General features: G+C 39.2%; 3 protein-coding genes across 35 annotated transcripts in view; 2 read left to right on the top strand and 1 right to left on the bottom strand.

Moving 5' to 3' along the window:
- The window catches only part of LOC127681600 (oocyte zinc finger protein XlCOF6-like), a 1,434,619-nt gene that overhangs the window by 277,791 nt on the left and 1,129,914 nt on the right, over positions 1-26,914 (bottom strand). The window lies entirely within an intron of this gene.
- LOC127681617 (oocyte zinc finger protein XlCOF6-like) overlaps positions 1-26,914 on the top strand; it is a 1,149,846-nt gene that overhangs the window by 144,411 nt on the left and 978,521 nt on the right. The window lies entirely within an intron of this gene.
- The window catches only part of LOC127681640 (zinc finger protein 320-like), a 258,929-nt gene that overhangs the window by 136,379 nt on the left and 95,636 nt on the right, over positions 1-26,914 (top strand). For 2 of the 3 annotated variants that reach the window (XM_052178120.1, XM_052178119.1), the window contains exon 1: positions 6,644-6,698. The exons of the other annotated variant lie outside the window; for it this stretch is intronic. In XM_052178120.1, coding sequence (XP_052034080.1) covers positions 6,667-6,698 — 32 coding nt within the window. In that variant the 5' untranslated portion in view covers positions 6,644-6,666. Of the gene's footprint in view, positions 1-6,643; positions 6,699-26,914 lie in introns of those variants that run through there. 3 annotated transcript variants of the gene reach the window in all.

Below are 26,914 nucleotides of genomic sequence, written 5' to 3'. Positions count from 1 at the left end.
CCATCCCATAATTTTCAGCTGGCCCCAGCTATTATGTCCATTTTCCAACTGCAAAGAACATCTCATATTTTTTTGTGGAACTCAAGGAGGTGGTGAGTCACTCTGACTTGACATTCCTTGTATACCAAGAGCAAATCTACAATCCAGACAGGTGAATTGAAGGCATGTGCTATAAGGCCTGAGCACAATCTCTGGTTTCCTTATATGATCAATATCCTGCAACAGATCTCTATTTTATAGTCAATACTTTGGGCTCTTAGTGAGTGCCCCCAAGGCCCAAGTCCCAGGCTGTTACTAGCTCTGCCAAGTACATTCCTGGGATGAGAATGAGCTATGTCATTCTCCATATATGAGGGTCCCATGTGAAGCTTGGTTTGATCAGGCTTGCCCTCAACTGGATGGTGTTTTTCCTTTGGAAAGAGTTGACAACAGTGTACTTTGGCTCTTGTGGCAGACTATGATTTTCTCAAGAAAATTGGACCATTATGGCACAGCAGGCCTAATGTTGGGTGTGGCCCTACATTGCCCCTTGAGCAGCTCCTTAGAGTCCTGGTCTTTGATATGGTGATGGCCTAATGGATGTATGTAATTCAGGCTGACATATTCATTTTGGTTGCATTCAAATTTTGGGATAATTCTGGTAAACAAATTCACTCCTTGCTCTGTTATTTTCTACTTAGTTTCACTATTATCTAAGCACCATTAAATCCTTTACATGTCAATTGTAGTCTTGAAACTCACGCTTATTTTTTGAGGGCTACCCAACACAATATATACCTTTTACAACCTCCACCAAGTTAACTACAAAAGGATCTTACTCCTAAATGTTAAATGCTAAGAGCATAACTTGTAGAAGATAGTAAGAGAAACTAGGGGTCTTGCTCTCTAAATTTTGCCTCCTACCGAGGCATTTTCTACAAAACCACCTGCTCCAAATGCCCTGTGCATATGCAGCCCTGCAGAGCTCACCATCAATTCCAGGGAATAACCAGATCTAAAAAAACAAACAAAACAAAATAAAACAAAACAAAAACCTCATTGGGAAATCATTAGGGAACACATCTGTCTTCCACCTAGATCCAGGGAGGACCCACACCATATCCAGGTCTCAAGCTGCCTGTTCTTCCCTATTGTGGGCAGTGGCCCTGTGCTCAACATGTTGGTTGTTTCTTCTGAGCTTTCCTGAGCTCCCCTCACAGCACTCAGTAGGCATTTCTCCTTCTTCCTCCTGAAATTAAGGTGGAGTTGTTGTGTATATAATTCCCAAAATTAACTTGTATGGCTCACATCCCCGGGAACCAGGTTAGTTCCTGGAATGTTGGGATTTGTAGTTCTGTGGAAATAAGCAGGCCTAATAGGAAAATATCATGACCTAATTAATTTTTTATATAAGCCCTTGGACTATGTGTCTGGCCCGTTCCAACTGGCAAATTCTGGAGGCATTTTTCTGATGAAGGTCCATCACTTGGTCTGTACTTAGTATTTAATAAATGATTACTTTATATATGGCCAACATTGTTGTGTTGATTTTTCTGGCAAAAATCAGAATCAACATATAGAGTCCCATAGCCACATAACTCTACCCTTAATTATCTTTTTAATCCAAATATGGGAGAAGTGACTTGAGCTGCCAGTGTTCAGAGTATCAGAAGGACCACCTTTTTCTATCAGGCAGTTGAAGTTGGGTCCTCATGGAAGCAAGTATTCTCTAATAGAAGCTAAGATAAGCAGTTAGCAATATGAAGGCTCATAAACATCTGTACTGAGATCTGCTGCCCTCTTCTGTCCATGCATGCATACCTGCAGGCAGAAAAAGAACACTCCTCCACTGCTGGTGGGAATGAAAGTTCGGACAACCACTCTGGAAATCAGTGTGGAGCTTCCTCAGAAAACTGGGCATGACACTTCCGGGTGATCTTGCTATACCACTCCTGGGCACATATCCAGAGGATTCCCTGGCATGCAATAAGGACACATGCTCCACTATGTTCATAGCAGCCTTATTTATAATAGCCAGAAGCTGGAAAGAATCCAGATGTCCCTAAATAGATGAATGGATACAGAAAATGTGGTATATTTACACAATGGAATACTACTCAGCAATTAAAAACAATGAATTCATGAAATTCTTAGGCAAATGGTTGGATCTGGAAAATATCATCCTAAGTGAGGGAACCCAATCACAAAAGAATACACATGGAATGCAATCACTGATAAGTAGATATGAATTAGCCCAGAAGCTCTAAATTCTCAAGACACAATTAGCATATCAAATTATACCCAAGAAGAGGGAAAGAGAGGGCCCTGGTTCTGAAAAGAGTTGATCCAGCATTGTAGGGGTGTACCAGGACATCGAAATGGGAGGGGGGTGATTGGGAAATGGGTGGAGGGAAGAGGGCTTATGAGACTGATGGGGAGGGGGGACAGGGAAAGGGGAAAGCATTCGGAATATAAACAAAGAATATAGAAAATAATAAAAAAAATAAAGATATTACCAAATTCTTTATAGACATTTATTCCCTTTAGGATGCTTTTGGTTCCTTAATACTTCAGAAATATGCAAAAAATCTCTCACAGACTCATTACACACTAAAGTTTGCACTCTTGTATAAAGGTACCAGTAAGTGCCATTTTACCAAACTGAATATATTAACCAGATTTCTCTGCAGCATGGCTTTTCTCATGATTTCTAACAGCATTTGAAGGCTTTATCACATTGCTTATTCACAGAATTTCCTTCCAATATGGATTCTTTAATACATTCTGAGAGGTTATTTCTGTGACAAAGCTTCTTCATATTTGTTAGAATAGGCAGGCAAAATCCCAGACATATCATACCAAGCTTCAGGTCTCACGTGGGAGGTTGTATTGCCAAGGAAGTGTCTGAGAGGGGTTGAAATGTAAGAAGAGAAGGGACTATGGGTCAGGGGAAGACTTTTTTATCCAGTCCATGAGGCATGTGAAGCACATGAAAAAGGAAGTGGTGCCATGGTGGGTGCCATGGCAACAGATGCAGGAGCAGTGCTGTTGCCTACAGATGAGGAGTCTCCTTACTGGATCAAGGAGCTGGCTGTGATAGTGATGTGCAAAGGTTTTTTCACATTGATTACTTTTACAGGGTTTGTCTTCAGTATGAATTCTTTTCTTTTTGCAGACTCCAGAGACCAGTTTATTTATTTATTTTTTTTCATATTGTGTTACAATGTAATCTTCCAGGACAGTTGTCTGAGGCAGATATAGTTTAACATGGTTTCTTTTCCTAGGGAATATCAATTTAAATGAGCACCTATTGAACTCAGTTTTCATATCCCATGTTGTCCTCATTTCCTTTGGACATCTTCAATTATTTTCTTGCCTACGAATCATTTTGTTCATTTTCTCTTTTAGTTGATTTACGTGGTCTTCAAACTTTGATATCTTTGATCATGACTCTGGGTTTTCAATTCTTTATCTTGGATATCATATAAATTGTCCTCCTCATAGGATACATATAAGGTTTGTGGTTTGTGCCAAGGACATTTTATCTTAGTTTTACTTTGTTTGGGTATTTGTTCTGAGCATCAGAATTCAGAGGGATTGCTTAATTGCGTGCATTTTTAGCCCAGTGACTAGACTCACAATGAGAGAAGTTAGGTAATATTACTTGTTTATAAAGTGTTCAGAATCCAGGTGCAGTGTCTTTCTACTTCCAGTTCTGGTCTAGTCTGGCAGCAAGCTTGTGGGGAAGCTGTGCATAGTAGGTCCTGGGAAGCAGTGTGGAAGGCAGCCTGCAAATGATGGAAGTTAGAAACAAAAACGAAGTTAAAACCTCACAGAATCCACAGCCCAGGCATAAGGCAGGCCAGGGGCAAGCCCAGACAAGCTGGGGCCTTCTCAAGGTTGTTAGAATAGTAGGATGATCCACCCAAGGTCGTTAAGACATTCCAGAAACTAGCCGGCCATAAAAATAAGAAAGTAGCCTAAACAACCTCCACTGAGTCATGGGCCATCTGGGCTCCCTCCCCTCACCCTCTGTTCTCTTATGTAGTTTAATGTTAACCAGGCCCTCTGCTAACAAAAGATAAGCCTCCCACTCTCCTACATTGCTGACACACGTACTACCCGCTGATGTAATTGTATGCCAATTCCTCCCTCAATGTATGAATTGACCAATCATGTCAAAGCACGCGAACCCCCCTTGCCTTTTCCCACATAAACCCCTAGCTTTTGAGCCTCAGGGCAGACCCCTTTGTCTCTTGCATGAGACGTGTTGGCCTGGAGCTCCGCCATACAACTGCCTCGTGTTTTTGCATCAAGCCAGTCTCTCGAGTTTCCTTGGGTGTGCGCCGACCCGAGACTCGAGTGGGGTTCCCCCCCCCCCCCGTTTGGGGGTCCTACACAACCGAATAGCAAGAGAAGTTCCTGATGGTGAGGGTGGGCTTCCTGCATGATTAGATGAGTTTAAGAAAAAGACAAAATAAAAACAAAGGTATAATAAGCAAGCAAGCAAAAATCCAAACCTACAAAAATTGCTTTGAAGAATTGGGAAGCAAATTAATTAAAAGTTCCGGAAGTAGGTGGGCTTAGAGTTACAGGAAGCTGCTGAGTATTGAGAGCGTCCAGAAGGAGTGGCTCTGAGGAAAGGCGGAAGAGACAGGACGTTCCGCCATTCCAGCATTCTCCATGCATCTTGGCTGCCTTATGGTCAGCAAGTCATAGATGGAGACGAGTGCCTCATGTTTCCGGAACCTGAAAACTTCCTTAAGCTGCAGTTGCTGTGCTCACCTCCTAGGACATTCAGCAGCTCAACCTGTCCCCTGCCAGGTCACAGGAGCTGTTGGGCTGGGAAAGGGGCAGGAGCGGAGCAGGGGTGTGGAGCAGGGGTGCATTTTCTGCCGAGACACTCTATCAGGAACTTTGAGATCCTGTGAACTGGGTTTATGGTGATATCTTAATTAATTTTATGGTTGCCAGAATATTTTTCTAAAATATTCGCATAGATCCTTGGCAGTATCTGGAGGTTGTATACCAGGAGGGTTGTCTGTTTTTTTTTTTTTTTTTTTTTTTTTTTTTTTTTTTTTTTTTTTTTCTGGTTTTTCGAGACAGGGTTTCTCATTGTAGTTCGGGCTGTCCTGGAACTCACTCTGTAGACCAGGCTTTCCTCGAACTCAGAAATCGCCTGCCTCTGCCTCCCAAGTGCTGGGATTAAAGGTGTGCACCACCACTGCCAGGTCAGGCTTAGTTATTAATGTTACACTTTTGGTTTGAATGAAAAATGAAGACAGGATTGAATCCAGGTACTGCTAAGGAGAAGATATGTTGTTGGTTCTGTTAACCCTGAGTGTCCCCAGAGGAAAACCAATTCCAACTTGTGGAGAAGCTTTATAATATTTTACATCCTGACCAAGGTCAAATGCTACAAGCAGTTTTATAGGCCATTGTGGTTTCCTATGAGGCCTTATTATTTTCCAAAAACATGCAACCTGCAGCATTGCAGGAAGATAACTATTTTGGAGCTGGTGGTGCTTAGAGGATACTTTTTTTTGCTTTTCAGTCTGAGGGAGGAAGCTGTCAGAGTATCAGGTTGATACAGACTGAACCAGGTCATGGTTGGGGGGGTGGGGAGGGTCATTGAGGACGATCAAGGAGGGTGGAGGGATTGGCCAAAAGGGGAACCAGGAACCAAGACAAGTTTGAGTCAACAAAGTCTGCCTTGAATTGGCACCCCAGTTAGCCATTCCTCCAGAATTTCTTTGATTCCTTGCAAGGATTAGTCCAGCATCCAGTGAGAAGATGACATCAGGCCAAGATGTTTTTATAGATATAAAACTAAGTATAGATTAAGACAAAATCAATAAGGTCCTTTGAAATAATTATGATTGCTAACTTACTCAAGAAAAATGTCTCCTTGGTTCATGAAAAGCACTCTGCCCATGCACATTCATGGGTTGTTGAGTTCTGCAATGTCGACTTCTTACAGGTGTGGGAATGCTTAGAAGCTGCACTCTGGGCTTTTATTTATTTATTTATTTATTTATTTTTTTTGCAGACCTCTTGGAGAAGTTCAACCATCTGGATTCAGTGTGTCACAGTATGTTTTTTACATTCTTCCTTGCTCCTCTAACGAGTTGCTAGGAAAAGAACTCTGGATGTGTGTTAATTGTGTGACTGATTCTCACATCTCTAAGGTAATCTGAAATCCTCAAATAAAAAGAAACATTTTCAGCTGGGCATGGTGGTGCACTCCTGTAATCCCAGAACTTGGGAGGCAGAGGCAGGTGGATTTCTGAGTTCGAGGCCAGCCTGGTCTACAGAGTGAGTTCCAGGACAGCCAGGACTACACAGAGAAACCCTGTCTCAAAAAACCAAAACCAAAAGAGAGAGAGAGAGATGGAGGGAGGGGGGGAGGGAGGGAGAGAGAGAGAGGGATGGAGGGAGGGAGAGAGAGAGAAAGAGAGAGAGAGAGAGAGAGAGAGAGAGAGAGAGAGAGAGAGAGAGAGAGAGAGAGAGAAAGATTTTCATGATATCTTCTCTTTCCTTCAAGTTTATCCCTTTTTCTGGTGTTGGCATCTTTCATTTTTGTCTTATGAAACATTCCAGGTTCTTTCTGACCATATGTTCCTGTTTTCAGGTCTCTATATGCTCAGACAAAACTGTTTAACTATAAATCAAAACTAAGAGCCCTGAATGGAAAAGGCCAAGGAGTCTCAAGGATCCAGGTGTGTTAGAAGGATTGAACAAGTGATGAGGTGGGGCTCACCTGTCATAAAGAGGACATGAATTTGGTTTTGCCACATTCTATTTAATTTATGGTCCTGGAAATTTTCACTGACAATATTGTTAGATGTAATGAGGCTTTCCCAAGGTACCCAGTTCAGTCAGCAGTTAGTTGATGTCAACCTTTGAGTAAGTTTGAGTCTCTGAATTAGCAGTTCCCCATTGAAAACAAAGTTTCTTTTAGTCAGACTGAAATTAGGATCAGGAAATGGGTGTGACAAGGGCCATTTACACTTGAAGCAAATATCAGTCGCGTCTTCTCTGCTAGGGTCTGTGACCTTTATTGGACTCTCAATTTAATCTATGTATCATCCCCCACCCCCACCCCCAGCGCGCGCCCCCAGGAGTTGGGCTTATCTTGAACTAGTAAATCTTCAGTTACTCACAGAGCATCTTGCCACCTTGATACTAGTGGTCATGCCTTACATGGCAGATTGAGATACAAATCAGGGTATGGCCTTTGATAACACTGCCACTTGTCCCAGTCTGCATAGCAGTTTCTGACACTATGAATGCTACCACCAGAGAGTCCGTCCATGATATTTGCTGACAGAGTGAATGATGTGATCTGAGTTGTTTTTCTCCAGAAGCTGCACTTGCTTCCTGAATCACATATTCTGTCCAGTCTAAATGATGTTTAGTCCTTGAATTGTGTTGTCACTGATGCAGTGTGTTGAATTAGTCCTGATTAGAGTGGAATAATTACTGTTGACCTTTTCTGTACTGTTTGGTTCAGTTTCTTTCCTTTAGTTTTCTGAGGCCCTGTGATTCATCTATAGAAACAAGCAGAGCTCCACGAAAGGATGGAAAAACAAGGTACAAAATGGCAAGGCAATGGACCTCAGGTTAAGGCTGGACAAGGCAACTCAATAGTAGGAAATTATCTCAAGAAGAGGTGAGAGAGTCAGAGTCACAACTGTTCCCACTATTAGGAGTCCCACAAAATTAACAATTGTGCTAATATCCTAACAGCACCAGAGGGAGTGCTGCAGACCTATGCATCCCCCATGCCTGCCACGTAAGTATCTGTGAATTGTTGCTGACAAGGTCCTATAAGGCATGGGTTCCTTCTCATTGTGTGTGGCTTAAACAAAACATTGGTTGGCCACTCAAACACTTAGGTACTACCATGTCCCTGCACATCTTGCATGGAGGACATATTTTAGGTGGAGGGTTGTTTATTTTGATTGGTGTACTCTTTTCAGTCTCTCTCTCTCCCCCCCTCTGTCTCCCCCTCCCTCCCTCCCTCCCTCCCTCCTCCCCGCTCTCTGTCTCTTGTACCTTCTCATGCCAAAGAGTAGAACATAGGAGTAAAATGTTCAAATGCTTGAAAATTCTACATTCAGTGAGCTATGTGGAGGTTTTCCTCAGCAATGTGGTCTTGCTACCATTTTCAGACAGCAACCTTCTGTCCTAGCATCAGGCTGGGTTGTTGAGGAATCCCCATGCCACCTCCTGGACAAGAACTGAACCAAATGTAACCCACCACTGAAGCCTGTCTACAAATGGTAGCCAGTTCAGATTCTATATTTTCCATTACTAGGAGTGCTCACTAAGCTCACCTTCATAGAATCCAGGAAATTACTAATGTTATAGGTACCTACCTCAACTCTCCAATGGTCCCTACTTTGAGCTGTTCCTCCCTGCACTGCACATTCTTGGCCTCCCCAACTGATCCTTCCTACCCCTGTGCCCATTCAACCCCAGTCCACCATCAGAATCTTTTCTATTTCTCCTTTCCAGAGAGATCCATATTGATCTCTACAGCCTTTCTCTTTCCTTGTCTGCTCAAGGTCTGTGGACTGTAACTGACTTATCATTCACCTAATAACTACTATCAATTTATAAGTGAATATATGCCATAATTGTATTTCTTGGTTTTGTTTACCACTTGTAGTGTTGATTTTTTTTCTAGTTCCATCTATTTTCTGTAAAATTCTTAAGTTATTTTTTTAAAGGCAAGTAGTAGTCAGTTGTGTTACTATACCACATCTTCTTTATCCCTTTTTCAGTTCAGAGAAATCTAGCTAATTTCAAGTTTTGAAGTAGTCCAATTCTCAGTTTTCTGAGGAAACACAATATTGATTTCCAAAGGGCTTCTATTAGTTTGCCTTCTCAGCAACAATGTAAGAGTGTGTCCCTGGCTCCACATCCTTGCCAGCATGATCTGTCATTTGTATTATTGATAATAGCTATTCTGACATATATTAAAAGAAGTCTCAAACTAGTTTGCATTTGCATTTCTGTGATAGCTAAAGCTGTTCACCATTTCCTAAAGTGTTCCTAGGCCATGCAAATTTCTTCTTTTGAGAATTCTGTTTAGTTCTCTTCCCCATTTTAAAATAGAATTCTTTGTTCTTAGTCATCTAATTGCTTGGGTTCTTTATACATTTTGCATTTTAAGACTCCATCTGTGTAATATATACAGTTGGTAATGATCGTTCCCCATTCTTTATTCCATCTTGTCTTTTTGTCTGATTGGCTGTTTTTTTTTTTTCTTAGAGAAACTCCTATAATTTTCATTTCCAGGATTTCCTCATTTTCTGCTTTCTTTGTTTCTGCTACTTCCATCTTTAAGTCCTGGTAAATAACAGCCTGGGCCACGGCACCCTGTCTCCAGGCAGTGCAAGAGGCCAGCTGTGCACCTTGAGGCCAGATGGGAGGAGGCAGGGTGTACTGGTGAGTCTGGCCCTGCAGAGCAGAGGATCCAGTCCTGAGGCCTCTGGCGTGAGACTTCCAGTCTCTGCCTCTGGAACAGGAACATCCTGGGCCATGGAACCCCATCTCTAGGCAGTGCAGGAGGCCAGCTCTGCGCCCACAGGCCAGCTAGGAAGAGGCAGCTTGCACTGGTGAGTCCAGCATTGACAATAAGACCAACTAAAACCTGTGAGAAATAGATGGCAAAAGGCAAATGTAGGAACGTTACTAACAGAAATCAATGCAATATGGCAGCATCTGAACCCAATTCTCGATTAACAGCATGTCCTGGATACCCCAACAGAGCAGAAAAACATGATTTGGATTTAAAATCACTGGTCATAATGCTGTTACAGGAACACATGAAGGACATAAATAAATGTCTTAAAGAAATTCAGGAGAAAATGGATCAAAATTTAGAAGCCTTTACAAGGGAAACATGAAGAAATTCATTGAAAGAAATTCAGAAGAATACGGGTCAAAAGATAGAAGCCAATAATGAGAAAACAGAAAAATCACTTAAAGAAATACAGGAGAACTTTGATCAACAGGCTGAGGTCATGAAAGAGGAAACATAAAAATCTCTTAAAGAATTACAGGAAAACACAAATAAACAAGTGAAGGAGCTGAGCAAAGCCATCCAGGATCTAAAAACCGAGGTAGAAACAACGAAGAAATCGCAAAGGGAAACAACCTTTGAGACAGAAAACCTTGGGAAGAAATCAGGGGCCATAAACGCAAATATCAACAACAGAATACAAGAGATAGAAGAAAGAATCTCACATGCTGAAGATACCATAGAAACCATGGACTCAACACTTAAAGAAAATGCAAAATGCAAAAAGCTTGTAACCCAAAACACCCAGGAAATCCAGGACACAATGAGAAAACCAAACCTAAGGATTATAGGCATAGATGAGAATGAAGATTTACAACTTAAAGGGCCAGCAAATATCTTCAATAAAATTATCGAAGAAAACTTCCCTAACCTAAAGAGAGAGAAGCCCATAAATACACAAGAAGCCTACAGAACTCCAAACAGACTGGACCAGAGCAGAAAGTCCTCCTGGCACATCATAATCAAAACCCCAAATGTGCTAAACAAAGAAAGAATATTAAAGGCAGTAAGAGAAAAAGGACAAGTAACATATAAAGGAAGACCTAACAGAATCACACCAGACTTCTCACCAGACACTATGAAAGCTAGAAGATCGTGAGCAGATCTCATGCAGACTCTAAGAGAACACAAATGCCAACCAAAACTACTATACTCAGCAAACTTCTCAATCACCATAGATGGAGGAAACCAAGATATTCCATGACACAACCAAGTTTACCCAATACCTTTCCACAAACCCAACCCTACAAATGATAATAGGAGGAAAACACCAATACAAGGAGGGAAACTTCACCCTGGAAAAAGCAAAATAGTAACCTTCTTTCATCAAACTCAAAAGAAGATAATCAATCAAATATAAAAAATAACATCAAAAGTGGCAGGAAGGAATAATCATTATTCCTTAATATCTCTTAACATCAATGGACTAAATTCCCCAATAAAAAGACATAGACTAACAGACTGGATACATAAACAGGACCCTACATTTTGCTGCATACAGGAAACATACCTAAGTGTCAAAGACAAATACTACCTTAGAGTAAAAGGCTGGAAGACAATTTTATAAGCAAATGGTCTCAGGAAACAATCCAGAGTAGCCATTCTAATATCAGATAAAATTGACTTTCAACCAAAATCATCAAAAGAAACACTGAAGGACACTTCTTGCTGTTCAAAGGAAAAATACACCAAGAAGAACTCTCAATACTGAACATCTATGCTCCAAATGCAAGGGCACTCTCATTCATAAAAGAAACTTTACTAAAGCTCAAAGCACACATTGCACCTAACACAATAATTGTGGGTGACTTCAACACTGCACTTTCCTCAATGGACCGATCAGGAATACAGAAACTGAATAGGGACACAGTGAAACTAATTGAAGCTTTGGACCAATTATATTTTGTTACATTCTATCCTAAAGCAAAAGAATATACCTTTTTCTCAGCACCTCATGGTACCTTCTCCAAAATCGACCATATAATTGGTCACAAGACAGACCTCAACAAATATGAGAAGATCGAACTAATCCCATGCTTCCTATCAGATCACTATGGAGTAAAAGTGGTCTTCAATAGCAACAAAAACAAGAGAAAACCCACATACACGTGGAAACTGAACAATATTCTACTCAATGATAACTTGGTCAAAGAAGAAATAAAGAAAGAAATTAAAGACTTTTTAGAACTTAATGAAAGTGAAGACACAACATACCCAAATCTATGGGACACGATGAAAGCAGTGCTAAGAGGAAAACCCATAGCCCAAAGTGCCTCCAAAAAGAAAATGGAGAGAGCATACACTAACAGCTTAATGACACACCTGAAAGGCCTGGAACAAAAAGAAGCTATTTCACCCAGGAGGAGTAGAAGGCAGGAAATCATCAAACTCAGGGCCGAAATCAATCAACTAGAAACAAAGAGAACCATACAAAGAATCAACAAAACCAGGAGCTGGTTCTTTGAGAAAATCAACAAGATAGATAATCCCTTAGCCAGACTAACCAACGGGCACAGAGACAGTATACAGATTAACAAACTAAGAAATGAAAAGGGAGATATAACAGCAGAAACTGAGGAAATTCAAAAAATCATTAGGTCCTACTACAAAAGCCTATACTCAGCACAACTGGAGAATCTGGAGGAAATGGACAGTTTCCTAGACAGATATCCGACACCAAAACTAAATCAGGATCAAATAGATCATCCAAATAGTCCCATAACACCTGAAGAAATAAAAAGGGTCATAGAAAGTCTCCCAACCAAAAAAAGCACGGGACCAGATGGTTTCAGTGCAGAATTCTATCAGACTGTCATAGAAGACCTAACACCAATACTCTTCAAACTATTCCACAAAATAGAAACAGAAGGAACTCTACCCAACTTGTTCTATGAAGCCACAATTACGCTGATACCAAAACCACACAAAGATCCAACAAAAAAAGAGAACTTCAGGGCAAATTTCCCTTATGAATATTGATGCAAAAATACTTAATAAAATTCTTGCCAACCAAATCCAAGAACACATCAAAACGATCATACACCATGATCAAGTAGGCTTCATCCCAGGGATGCAGGGATGGTTCAATATAAGGAAATCCATCAATGCTATCCACTACATAAACAAACTCAAAGGAAAAAACCATATGATCATCTCATTAGATGCAGAAAAAGCATTTGACAAAATTCAGCATCGTTTCATGCTAAAGGTCTTGGAAAGAACAGGAATTCAAGGACCACACCTAAACATTGTTAAAGCAATTATACAGCAAACCAGTAGCCAACATCAAAGTAAATGGAGAGAAACTTGAAGCAATCCCACTAAAATCAGGGTCTAGACAAGGCTGTCCTCTCTCTCCATCTTTTCAAGCTAGTACTTGAAGTTCTAGCTAGAGCAATTAGACAACATAAGGAGGTCAAGGGGATACAAATTGGAAAGGAAGAAGTCAAATTATCACTATTTGCAGATGACATGATAATCTGCTTAAGTGACCTGAAAACCTCCACCAGAGAACTCCTACAGCTGATAAACAACTTCAGCAAAGTGGCTGGTTATAAAATCAACTCAAGCAAATCAGTTGTGTTCCTATACTCAAAGGATAAGCAGGCTGAGAAAGAAGTTAGGGAAATGATACCCTTCACAATAGCCACAAACAATATAAAGTATCTTGGTGTGACTCTAACCAAACAAGTGAAAGATCTACATGACAAGAACTTTAGGTCTCTGAAGAAGGAAATCGAAGAAGACCTCAGAAAATGGAAAAATCTGCCATGCTCGTGGATCGGCAGGATTAATATAGTTAAAATGGCCATCTTGCCAAAAGTGATCTACACATTCAATGCAATCCCCATCAAAATCCAAACTCAGTTCTTCACAGAGTTAGAAAAAGCAATTCTCAAATTCATCTGGAATAACAAAAATCCCAGGATAGCTAAAACTATTCTCAACAACAAAAGAAATTCTGGGGGAATCAGTATCCCTGACTTCAAGCAATACTACAGAGCAACAGTGTTAAAAACTCCATGGTATTGGCACAGTGACAGACAAGTGGACCATTGGAATAGAATTGAAGACCCAGAAATGAATCCACACACCTATGGTCACTTGATCTTCGACAAAGGTGCCGAAAACATCCAGTAGAAAAAAGATAGCCTTTTCAACAGATGGTGCCAGTTCAGAGGGAGGTCAGCATGCAGGAGAATGCGAATTGATCCATTCTTATCTCCATGTACTAAACTTCACTCCAAGTGGATCAAGGACCTCCATGTAAAACCAGACACACTGAAACTAATAGAAAAGAAACTGGGGAAGACCCTTGAGGACATAGGCACAGGGGAAAAGTTCCTGAACAGATCACCAATAGCTTATGCTCTAAGATCAAGAATTGACAAATGGGACCTCATAAAATTACAAAGTTTCTGTAAGGCAACGGACACTGTTAAAAGGACAAAATGGCAACCATCAAATTGGGAAAGGATATTCACCAACCCTACATCTGATAGAGGGCTAATATCCAATATATACAAAGAACTCAAGAAGTTAGACCCCAGGGAACAAAATAACCCTATTAAAAATGGGGTACAGATCTAAACAAAGAATTTTCACCTGAAGAAATTTGGATGGCCAAGAGGCACCTTAAGAAGTTGTCAACATCATTACTCATTAGGGAAATGCAAATCAAAACAACCTGAGATTTCACCTTATACCAGTGAGAATGGCTAAGCTCAAAAACTCGGGAGATAGCAGGTGCTGGCGAGGATGTGGAGAAAGAGGAACACTCCTCCACTGCTGGTGGGGCTGTAAGATGGTACAAACACTTTGGAAATCTGTCTGGCGTTTCCTCAGAAAACTGGACATGACACTTCTGGAGGACCCTGCTATACCTCTCCTGGGCATATACCCAAAGGATTCCCCGGCATGCAATAAAGACACATGCTCCATTATGTTCATAGCAGCTTTATTTATAATAGCCAGAAGCTGCAAAGAACCCAGATGTCCCTCAAAGGAGGAATGGATACAGAAAATGTGGTATATTCACACAATGGAATACAACTCAGCAATTAGAAACAATGAATTCACAAAATTTTTAGGCAAATGGTTTGATCTGGAAAATATCATCCTAAGTGAGGTAACCCAAACACAAAAGAATACACATGGAATGCAATCTCTGATAAGTGGATATTAATTAGCCCAGAAACCCTGAATACCCAAGGCACAAATCGCATAACAAATGACTCCCATGAAGAAGTATGGAGAGGGTCCTGATCCTGGAAAGGATTGATCTAGCATTGGAAGGGAATATAAGGACAGAGAAAAAGGAGGGAGGTGATTGGAGAATGGATGGAGAGAAGAAGGTTTATAGTACATATGGGTAGGGGGGATCTGGGAAAGGGGAAATCATTTGGAATGTAAACAAAGAATATAGGAAATATAAATATTAAAAATAAAAAAAAACAAGTGTTCTGTGAGGCTGTTCTAGGAATTTACATTTTGGCCCTACCCAACGTTCTCAATGTCCTGGCTCTTGACTTGCTCTGAGCATGTCAATCCAAAGAGGGAGAACACAGAGTGGTTTCAGAAATGCTCCTCCCCTCCCAACAATGTGCCCTTGAGTATACTGTGTGACATTAAGAACTGGCTTTCATCATCTATGTCAATGCCACTGAGAGGCGAAGGGTACACCGCAGTCCATTTATTATTACAACAAGGCCACTGACTGATGAGCAGCATTTCTCATGACTGATTGTATCTTCACCTATCTATGGACACAGCCATTTAGGGTGCTCCAAATTTTACTCGTGTAATGTCTAAAGGGTTTGTCATCATGATCTCCTGGCTGGGATCTCTGTGAATCATCAAGAAAGAGGAATGAAACCAAAAATATTATAGCATAGGCTGTAGGATCTCTGGAGTTTGGGGTCACCCTCATCTACAGAGCAAATCTTCGAACAGTCAGGACTTCAGTGAGAATCTTTAGCCCAGAAATCTCATGGCTGGTGGCCCTCTGTCCCTCCAAAGCACAGTGTGTTTTTCTCCTGCATCTCCTAGCCTGCCTATTGGAACCTACAAGTACCACTTTTCTGTCTATCCTTTAGCTCCTAGCATATTTATTAATCAATCAAAAACCAATTGGGAAAAAGAAATTTCTGTATTTATAAGCAGCTTCCAGAACAAAGAATCAGAACTACTCCCTACAGAGAACAGAGACCAGCATGGCTTGAACTGTACTCCCCATGTTCCCATTCTTTGTGTACAAGGTCTAAACTCCACAGAACATGTCTGTGCTAGGAGGTCAAGACGTTAGGAAAGTAAACTTCTGGCCCTACTCCAGTAACATTTCTGTTCTTCTAAACAGGAGAATTCAGCAAGGTACCATCATAAACAGATTGTATGGGGGCCTGTTAGATGGTGGCTATTTAGAAGAAAAGGAAGAGACTTTCAGAAGCCAGACCATCTGTGCCTGACATTGGACATCAGCCTCTAGAACTAGGAGATGTTACTGTTTCTGTTGTTTAATCGTTGCAGTCTCTGGCCTTGTGTCTTAGCCCAGGTAGACCAATGCAACTATCTCAGAAGTGACACTAAAGACTGGCAGAGATCTGATTGCAGTTCTGAATAGCAGATAGGTCTTAATAGTGTTATTAAAAGAGCTTAACAATTACTATCTATTTAGGAATGCTTATAGGATCATCATTAAGGATAAAGAAACCATCTACTTATATTTAGATTATCACTACAAGATAGTCCCTCTTATAGTTCTGCAGAGATCTGCTCAAAAGTGTGTGCTAATACGTAGTGACTGTATAATAGGAACAGGAAAAGCAGGTACAAGACAAGGCTGTACACTCTCCCAATGTCTCTTCAATATACTACTTGAAGTTGTAGCAACAGCAATAAGAAAGAAAAAGGAGATGAAGTGGATACAAACTGGAAAGGAAGAAGTCGAAATATCACTATTTTCAGATGATATGGCAGTATACATGGGTGAACCCATAAATTCTACCAGAAAATGACAATTCATAAATATTTTAGCAAAGTGACTGGATGCAAATTTAACTCTTAGAAATCAGTAGCCCTCTTCCACAGTCATGTTCTACCAATAGAATGTTCTCACTGCACATGGTATAGAACAGGAAAGGATTTTTTTAATGTAAAAATTGTAAAAAAATTTGTTTCAGCAGCAATGAATAATTTCTGCAAAATATAAGAAGGAATGCTAAAAGGATGTGTAATTTTAAGAAAGCCAAGTTCAAAAGTATCCAGATTAAAATAAAAATCAATATTTAAATTGGAATAGTGGAAATTTTTGATTATTTTCTGAGGATTACAACATAAGATATCAATAGAAAGTCAATTGAGATATTTTTACAAGTTTGTGCAAATACCGAACAATTTTTATCAAAGTCATTCAGGAAATGGAAAAACGAAATAAAAATTCGTAGTGCTTGAATAACCCTCCAAATCCTTTACTGAAAACAAATCAGGAAACATTAATTTTCCCGATGTTACAGTATGCGACAGTCATAACAAAACTCATTTAATATTGATATTAAGGCACAAAGAGATGTGCATAGTCTGGTAACATCAACACTGATATGCACAGTTCAGTGAAGTATAATTTCCCAAATATTAATTCTTACAAAGAAAGTCAATCACAGGAACCTTAAGAAAATCTTGAATCTATGTAAAATAGATTCCTACAGAATCAAGTTTACAAAGACAGAATGTGGAAAACAAACTTATACCATCTTTGTTTCCATACATTGTCGATGGATTTTTTTTTTAAATGTTAGCTGTGGTTTATATATGTGGAGAGAACATGTATGTACTCTCCATGTGTGTTGTGAACTACATTCAGGAAAAGGCATCAGATGTCCAAAAGTGACATTAAGGTTGGGTATCAGCTACCATGTGTTTTGGGAACTGAACTGATGTCCTATTCAAAAACAAAACAAAAAACAAACAAAAAAGCCAAAAGGCACCTCTGTGAACTAGAAGAGCCTCACAACAGCCTCCAAAAGTACATGCCCATTTCCTTCCCAGGCTCCTGATGATCATCCCTATCTCAAAGCTGAAAAATATCTGCTATTGCCTCCTTTCACAGCACCTGACAAGCATCTTTGTTTTGCTTCTCAGTTGAAAAACCCATTCTTATCAGTAAACCTTCCACAGGAGAAATCTATTCTACAGAAAGTACCTCAACTTCTAAAAGGGCTTTGCTCAAGTGAAAAAGAGAAACAAACATAGACAATTCTGCACAAAATTTCTCAGCTCACATCCAGTTTCAGATGAGAAAATATCTTGATAGAACTGTTTAAATTAGAACTTGAGACCCACTACTTCTTCCCCCCCCCCCCTCTATACTCTTTGTTTACATTCCAAATGCCTTCTCCTTTCCTGGTTCTCCCCTTCCCATAAGTGCCCTAAGCCCTCTTCCCTCCACCCATTCCCCAATCACCTCACTCCCATTTCTCTGTCCTGGTACTCCCCTAAAATGCTGGATCAAGCCTTTCCAGGGCTTCTAATCATGTCATTCAAATAAAGGTGCAAATGGGACTAAAAATTTTGGATCAGTGTACAACACCGAGTTCCTGAAATTTCCATGAAACAAAATCTGAAGGATGAGTTATACCCCTAGTAAGGAACAACATGAAGAACAGGCAAAGGCTCATGTAATATTCCCTTCTCTTCTAAGGATCTCAATTTTCTCTCTGAGATCTAACATTCATTTACACAATGCTCATCAACTTGCAGGGTGGTTTTCTCTGAAAACACAAGGAATAAGAAATAAAAGAAAAATAGCACATGACTACAGTTCTGAATCTTCCAGTATCAGTTCAAAGCCAGGTGAACAGGTTCTAGGTAATGACCATCCTCTTGAGTTGACTGTTAAGAAATCTGGAAAGTCACCTAGAAAACTGAGTGTCTGAGTCAGATGTGTTCTTGTACTGACTTAGCAGAGTACTAAAAGGCAGAGTCAGGCAGATGATTCTTAAAAAATCACATTGTATACTAGGTGACTTCCTAGTGATAAAGGGAAAAGAAACTTTTTCAAGACAACAAATCTAAGGAAATTAACAGCAGGCCACCTAGCCATGTATGCATGAGAACAATGCAGTATTCTAGAAGGAGAAAAAAAGACACAGAATTTTTCTCATAGTTACCTGATCAGGATTATGTAAATTTTGATCTCAATTGTTATCTTAATGTATATTGCATTATCAAACTAGAAAAACATTATGGCCTAATACCACCTCACAGCATGCAGACATAAAGTGTTTTTACAGACTCTAAGGCATAACATTAATAAATCAGTATTAATAAAGACATATTTCTTAATGCTGTATTTATAAGTGACACTTCATATGTTTCAGATGGAAAATAAATATGGAGTGTTTCCAACTTAATCTATGTTTATACAACCATAACTTTAAAGACAGCTAATTTGTTTAAAAAAACACTTAACTATAACTTCATGTGCCATTAAAATTCCAGTGATCTTTAAGGGACTAAGATCTAAAAAGCCCACTGGGAATGAAAAATCTCTAACAGCAAAGGCCACTCTCTTTACGAGGATACTGATAAAACAAGGGAGTTAGAAACCATAGATGGGTGTGAAATATATACCAGCTTGGTACCTGCCACCAAGCAAATATGGCCATGTTTGCAAACAGCACACAAGAACTTCCACTTACAAATCATTATATAAACATCCTGGCAAAAATAAGATAAATGAAAAAAATCACAATGAGTCACACCTACATATTCAGTAATTATCAACACAGTAAAGATATGGACATTAGGATTTGAGGGTCAGTCTTTTCATGAGCAGGAAAGAAAGTAGTCTCAGTGATAGTCTAGCTCATGTCTGTCTACTAACCAAAAACTCCTGCACCCTGGGATGTTCTATGGGTTCTTCAATGCATTTCCAACCAAATTGGAGAGACTGATACTTTTTTCAAGGCCTAAATGTGTAGGAAATTCAAGGGGATATTTGACCTGGACAGTGTCTTCCACTCCTCATTCCACACCATGTTGCATCCAGAATTCTCAGGACAAGGATGGGTTTCTGATCCCTCCTTCTTTCAGGATCCCAGTCCCTTTTCTTAGTTCTCCCATCAAAATATCAGTTTCAATCAAGTAATTTACCATTACCACATACTCCAAAAGTTTCCCATCCTCAGACTGTAAGACAAGTTCTTTTGCACCTGAAGAAAAGTTATTTTTCCCTGCATGGTCTTAGTCCTCCTGGGTTCCTAAAAATGAAGCCACTGGAAGTTCCTCTAGGAAAGCCCTTGAGGCTCCTGTATGACAGATAGTGTGGTCCATATAATGCTAGTTCACAAATACTGTATGTTCCAACTCCAGAGAGCCTCTGATCCATTAATCTTCAAATGTGATATGGTGATTTTTCACTAAGCAAATGACTTTCAGCCTTCAAACTCTTTATGGATCCAATTTCACATAACTCCAATAGTGAATCTACCTGGAACTGTTCTGTCCACCCTCACTATATACTTGCTGTACCATAGACAAGTATGTGGATAAATGGTTATAGAATGAAGACAACCATATTGTGTTAGGAGAAGAAATTGAGATTTATTTTTATTGTATACAATTTGAAATTCTACAATAGCACACTGTAAATCTCTACACATTTGGAATAATTATTCCATTATTCCAATAAGTCATCAAGTAGTGGGGCGTAGATCCGATGAACTTGTGTAACTGGAATCTCCATAAATTGTACAGTTGGTTGCAATTTCCTGATTGTCAAGGCCTATTTCAGACACCTAACTTTAATTTACCTGGTGGGTGTGCTTTCAATATCCCCGACATTCAAATTGACAGAAATTAGACATAATCATTTTAAACCAAGGCCATGGTATATTAAGTACGGATGTGATCAATATAGAACATGTTACATTTTCTAAGATCTCAATTTTCTGAGCCTTCACGAATTTTGTGTGAATAATTTTGCTTGAAGTAAAGACTTTTGTCTTTTTTCAGTACTTCCAAATGCATTTCCAGGATGTTTATTATTTCTAAACTGTGTGTGAGCATGTTCCTTATTTACTACTAATAAGCTTTCTCATAGGTTCATGATATTTGTTGCTTTTTTTTATTTGATTTTTTGGATTTGTTTTTTTTTTTTTTTTTCTTGAGACAGGGTTTCTTTGTATAGCTCCGGCTGTCCTGGAACTCACTCTTGTAGACCAGGCTGGCCTAGAACTCAGAAATCCGCCTGCCTCTGCCTCCCAGAGTGCAGGGATTACAGACTTGCGACACCACCACCCGGCCGGTTCATAATATTTGTAAGAACAAATTCACACATGAAATTAAGATGAGAGCAATACATTGATAGTAAGTTATTGAGTAATTTTTCAGGATGTATATGGTGTAATGTATAAAATATCAGTCTTCTGGAAATGACTTAAGAAAAATAAGGAAATCTAATAGATTTCTTTTGTTGGAGTCTTAAGGCACAACAAGACATGGCACCATAATGATCTGTAGTATGAGCCAATAGGTAGCATTGTTCTGAGTTTTATTGGAATTTGGCTCAATCAAATGCTATTAAAGAGTTTAGAGACATGCAGTTATACAGCACAATATGGATGTCTATCCCTGAAAATGAAGCCATATTTTTATTTATAGTTTGGTAGACTTTCTCTCATTCATTCCTAAGAATCCATGAAAGAAAGACTTATGGTTGACGCTCCCAAATTATTTCATGTGGGTAGAGTCACTGAGAGTCAAAGAATTGATTTCCCAATCCTAAGACTTTGGAAATACATGTTTTCATTTGCTCTTAATCAACCTGTGACAGGGTCATTTCACCCTCCAAAGGAGTTGTTATCCACATACGGAAAATCACTAGTATTAAGTTCATGTTATAACCTTGTAGAAAATTTTAATGGCTCTCTTATATGTTTCATGAGAGACATTTCCTGGGGAGACACAACATATATTCATCTAAGCATCCCAAGTGGAAAATGATCAAAAAGAAAGAAAGAAACAAAGAAAAACAAACAAACCCAAATCAAACTGGATTAATCAATAAGCTTTATTAGATATACTTACATGACAATGATCTTTCTGATGAGATCACAAGAGACGCATAGTAAGTTGTTATCCTGGATTTAAATCCAGCATTTGATAGAGATTATGAATAATGGATACACCAAGAATATCTATAGTCATCTTTTTTTTTTTTTTTTTTTTTTTTTTGAGAGGTTTCTCTGAGTAGGCCAGGCTAGCCTGGAACTCAGAAATTTGTCTGCATCTGGTCCCAAATTAATGGGATTAAAAGCATGCACCATCACTGCCCAGCCCTGTAGGCATCTCTATAGGATAAAGAACATCTGATTTTGTTAGGTGGCTCAGTGTATCAAATCCTCATTTAAGTAAGATATGTCTGAATTTCTTTATGTGAATTAAATATCAAAAGAATGCTGCCAGTATTATTAACCAGTTTGAAAGGTGTATTACATACCTTAATTAGCTTTCTTTTTGAATCATTTATTTCAGTTTCAAGGAAAGTGTCCAAAAATACTATATTCTTTTGGCTTCCCTACTTGGTTTTTATCTTTTATTATTTCAGGGCGAACAAGGAACTTTCCTACAATGTCATATTTTCGAAGTATTTCCCCACAAAAATAGTACACATCTGAGATTTGTACATGGCATGAATGTTTTCACAAGTTTTGCCTACTTGTAATAATTATGTTCTGTAGGGCATTATTTGCATTTGTAAAGTTTCTCATCTACATGAGTTCTATGAAGAATTCTAAGACTGCCTTTGTCAGTAAAGCATTTTTCACATTTACTCCATCTCTAAGGTTTCTCTCCTGTATGAATTCTCTGATGATTTTGAAGATGGCATTTTTGGGTAAAGCATTTGTCACACTCACTGCATTTGTAAGGTTTCTCTCCTGTATGAGTTCTATGATGACTTCTAAGACTGCCTTTGTCAGTAAAGCATTTGTCACATTCACTGCATTTGTAAGGCTTCTCACCTGTATGAACAAGCTGGTGACATCACAGACTACCTTTGTACTGGAAGTATTTGTCACATTCACTGCATTTGTAAGGTTTCTCTCCTGTATGAACAAGTTGGTGACATCGAAGACTACCTTTGTACTGGAAGCATTTGTCATATTCACTGCATCTGTAAGGTTTCTCTCCTGTATGAATTGTCTGATGAATTCTAGGACTGCCTTTGTCACTAAAGCAATTGTCACATTCACTGCATTTGTATGGTTTCTCTCCTGTATGAACAAGCTGATGACATTGCAAACTAACTTTGTACTGAAAGCATTTGTCACATTCACTGCATTTGTAAGGTTTCTCTCCTGTATGAATTGTATGATGAATTCTAAGACTGCGTTTGTCACTAAAGCATTTGTCACATTCACTGCATTTGTAAGGTTTCTCTCCTGTATGAATGCTCTGATGAATTTGAAGACGGGATTTTCGGGTAAAGCCTTTCTCACATTCACAGCATTTGTAAGGTTTCTCTCCTATATGAATTCTATGATGAGTTCTAAGACTGCCTTGGTCAGTAAAGCATTTGTCACATTCACTGCATTTGTAAGATTTCTCTCCTGTATGAGTTCTATGATGAATTCTAAGACTGCAATTGTCAATATAGCATTTGTCACATTTACTACATTTGTAAGGTGTCTCTCCTGCATGCATTCTCTGATGACTTCGAAGACGGCATTTTTGGGTAAAGCATTTGTCACACTCACTGCATTTGTAACGTTTCTCTCCTGCATGAATTCTCTGATGAATTTGAAGAAGGGATTTTTTGATAAAACATTTGTCACATTCACTGCATTTGTAAGGTTTCTCTCTTGTATGAGTTCTATGATGAATTCTAAGACTGTCTTTGTGGGGAAAGCATTTGTCACATTCACTACATTTGTAAAGCTTCTTGCCATTATTGTTTTGTTTCAGAATCAGTTCATGGTTAGGTGCAATACCCTTATCAAATTCTGTACTGTTATATCCTTTCTTACGTATGTGTATTCCTTGATTTAGATTATTTATAGAGCACTCATTTAAACACTTTACACAGTCTTCATCTTTGGACACTTCTCTGGTTTTCCCAACTTTAAGTCTTTTCAGGTTTGGGGATTGAAGTGAGGCATCTCTGTGGTCAGTTTTATAAGGTGTACTATGGGTGGATTCATTAATCATTTTGCTAAGTTCATTACATTTATAAGACTTCTCTTGCATATTCACATGGTCATTGGCACTGCACTCTATGTCTTGATCTAAGACCTTCTCATGTTTTCCACATATGAGATGATTTTCTGAAAAAGTACAAATAGACATATCAGGGATTACTGTATTGAGAAAAAAGAGATTCAGTAATGGGTGTCTGCCGACATTTCAGGATAACTAAATCTTCTCAAGAATTTGTGCCCTCAAAACAGGTTTCGCTTTTTTCATAACAATTACAAGTATCCCCAGGAAACCCTCAATTCTGATATACATCAACTGACAAGATACGATAATACCCTTCTAAATCTTGTTTTGAAAACTGCACTTTGCAGAAGCTAGGACAAATAAGTGATCAGTACTGAACTTCCACTAACCAGATCTCTGAACAGTGTACCTCTAAATTTTTATTAAAATTTGATTCATAGTGACACTGCGTAGCTTAGTTACCTAGAAATTAATGATGTAATCTATAGATGCTTGTTTCACCAAGCAAATTACTAGGATTAAGATCATGCAGGGCTGGACAGTGGTGATGTATGCCTTTAATCCCAGCACTTGGGAGGCAGAGGCAGGTGGATTTCTGAGTTTGAGGCCAGCCTGGTCTACAGAGTGAGTTCCAGGACAGCCAGGGCTACACAGAGAAACCCTGTCTCGAAAACAACAACAAAAAGCTCATGCCGTACTGTATCAGTGGACCACATGTCAAAATGTAAATAAAAAAGTAACAATATTCTGCAATAAAAATATACCTTTATATCTACATAAAACCATTAGCATTGTTTAAAAAAAGACCTAAATGAGGATATCACCATGTTGCCTGGGGACACTGCGGACCTAGAGATGTTGGGAGGTCTGGTATATTCAGGGCAACTTGTAAGGAACCTTCTCTGACAGTTAAAGCCACTGGAAATCCCAAGGAGCCCAGTGGTCTCTGGACCCATCCACCCCCAAACCCATGCATTCCGAATTCCACTCCCCTTTAGCCTGCTCCTTCTGCCTCAGCAGAACACCATGCTGTCTGAACCTCTGAAAACACCACAGTCTCAAGGAATCCAGGAAATCCACTGCACACAGGGCAGCTCTTCTGGATCATGCAGGGCAACAGACCCCACAGTCTGAAGATCTCCTAGGAAAACAGCAACAAAAAAGGCAACAGCCCCACACTCTGAAGGCCTGACTTGAGGTTTGCTATAGCCAGGTCAACTGGCCTACCAGGAGACTGGCAGCAACTCACGGACAAAAGAGGCAGGCATCAGTCAAAGACACTTAGACCACCTAGGACCAGGGATAACCAGATGGTGAGAGGCAGGTGGAAGAGCATAAACAACAGAAGCCAATATACTTTGGCATCATCAGAATATAGTTCTCCTATAACAGCAACACTTGGTACAACAATGCACCAGAAAATAAGGAAGCTGATCTAAAATACTATGTCAAGAAGATAGTAGAGTCCTTTAAAAAGGCTATAATAACTAACTGAAAAAAATACAGGAAAATGTGGGTAAATAGGTAGAAGACATTAAAGAGGAAACAAATAAATCCCTTAAAGAAATATAGGAAAACACAGTCAAATATGTGAAAAATTGAATAAAGTAATCCAAAACCAGAAAGTGGATGTAAAAACAATAAAGAAAACACAAATGGAGGCAAACCCTGAAATGGAAAACCTAGGAAAGAGTTCATGAATTACAGACATAAGCACCACCAACATAATATAGAAGATAGAATAGAGAACATCAGGCATAAAAGATACCTTAAATGAGTGTGACAAAACAATCAAAGAAAATTAAAAACATAAAAATCTCATAACCCAAAACATCCAGGAAAACCAGGATATAATGAAAAGACAAAAATCTAAGAATAATAGGAATGGACGAGATCAATGATTCCCAGCTCAAACCACCATAAAATACCTTCAACAAAATCAAGGAAGAAAACGTCCCCAACCTAATGAAAGAGAAAACCATAAATATACAAAAAAGCCTATAGAACACCAAATACATTGGACCAGAAAAAAAAAAAATCCTCTTATCACATAATATTCAAAACACTAAAAGCACAGAACAAAGAAACAATATTAAAAGCTGAAAGAGAAAAATCCCAAGTCTCATATAAAGGCAGACCTAAGCCAAGAGAGATTGCACAGAGGTCATGCTGACCAAAAGAGAACTCAAATGGCAGCCCAGGCTACTATACAAAGCAAAACTCTCCATCAACAAAGATGTAAAAACCAAAATATTCCAACACTAAATGAAATTCAAACAATATCTTTAAACCAATGCAGCCTTAGAGTATTCTAGAAAGGAAAACTCCACAAAATGTGGGTACTTATACCACAGGGAAAAAAAGATAATAATCATCTCACAAAAAAGCCAAAAGAAGAGAGCCACAAGCACATAAAGCCACCTACCAAAGCAAACATAAAAGGAACAAACAGTCATCTGTCTTGACTATTTCTCAATATCAACAGACTCAATTCTGCTATAAAAAGACATGCTAGTCCGGTGGTGGTGGTGCACACTTGTAATCCTAGCACTCTGGGAAGCAGAGGTAGGCAGATTTCTGAGTTTGAGGCCAGCTTGGTCTACAGAGTGAGTTCCAGGACAGCCAGGGCTATACAGAGAAACCCTGCCTCCAATAAATCAAATGGACCCCTCCCCCCCAAAAAAAGAAGAAGAAGACATAGGCTAACAGACTGGGTATATAAACAGAAGTAGAATTTTGCTACTTCCAAAAAAACGCACCTCAATAACAAAGACAGACACTATCTCAGAGTAAAATGGGGGAAATGTCTTCCAAGCAAATGCTCCCAAGAAACAAGCAGAGTTGCCATCCTAATATTCAATATAATAGACTTTCAACCAAAAGTTTTCAAGTAAGAAGAGGACAGACAGATACTTCATATTCAAAGAAAAATCCACCAAAGATCAGTGTTAATTCTGAACACCTATGCCCCAAATACAAGGGCACTCACATTAATAAAAAAATTTACTAAAGCTCAAAATACACACTGAACCCCACACAATAAAAGGGGAAGGCTTCAATTCCCAATTCTCACTAATGGATAGGTCACTAAAACAAAAACAAAACAGAGACACAGTGAAATTAATA

Source organism: Apodemus sylvaticus, chromosome 3, assembly GCF_947179515.1.
Source record: "Apodemus sylvaticus chromosome 3, mApoSyl1.1, whole genome shotgun sequence".
NCBI classification, from domain to species: domain Eukaryota; kingdom Metazoa; phylum Chordata; class Mammalia; order Rodentia; family Muridae; genus Apodemus; species Apodemus sylvaticus.
The sequence above is the reverse complement of the archived record's forward strand: the minus strand, read 5'-3'. Positions and strand labels throughout refer to the sequence as shown.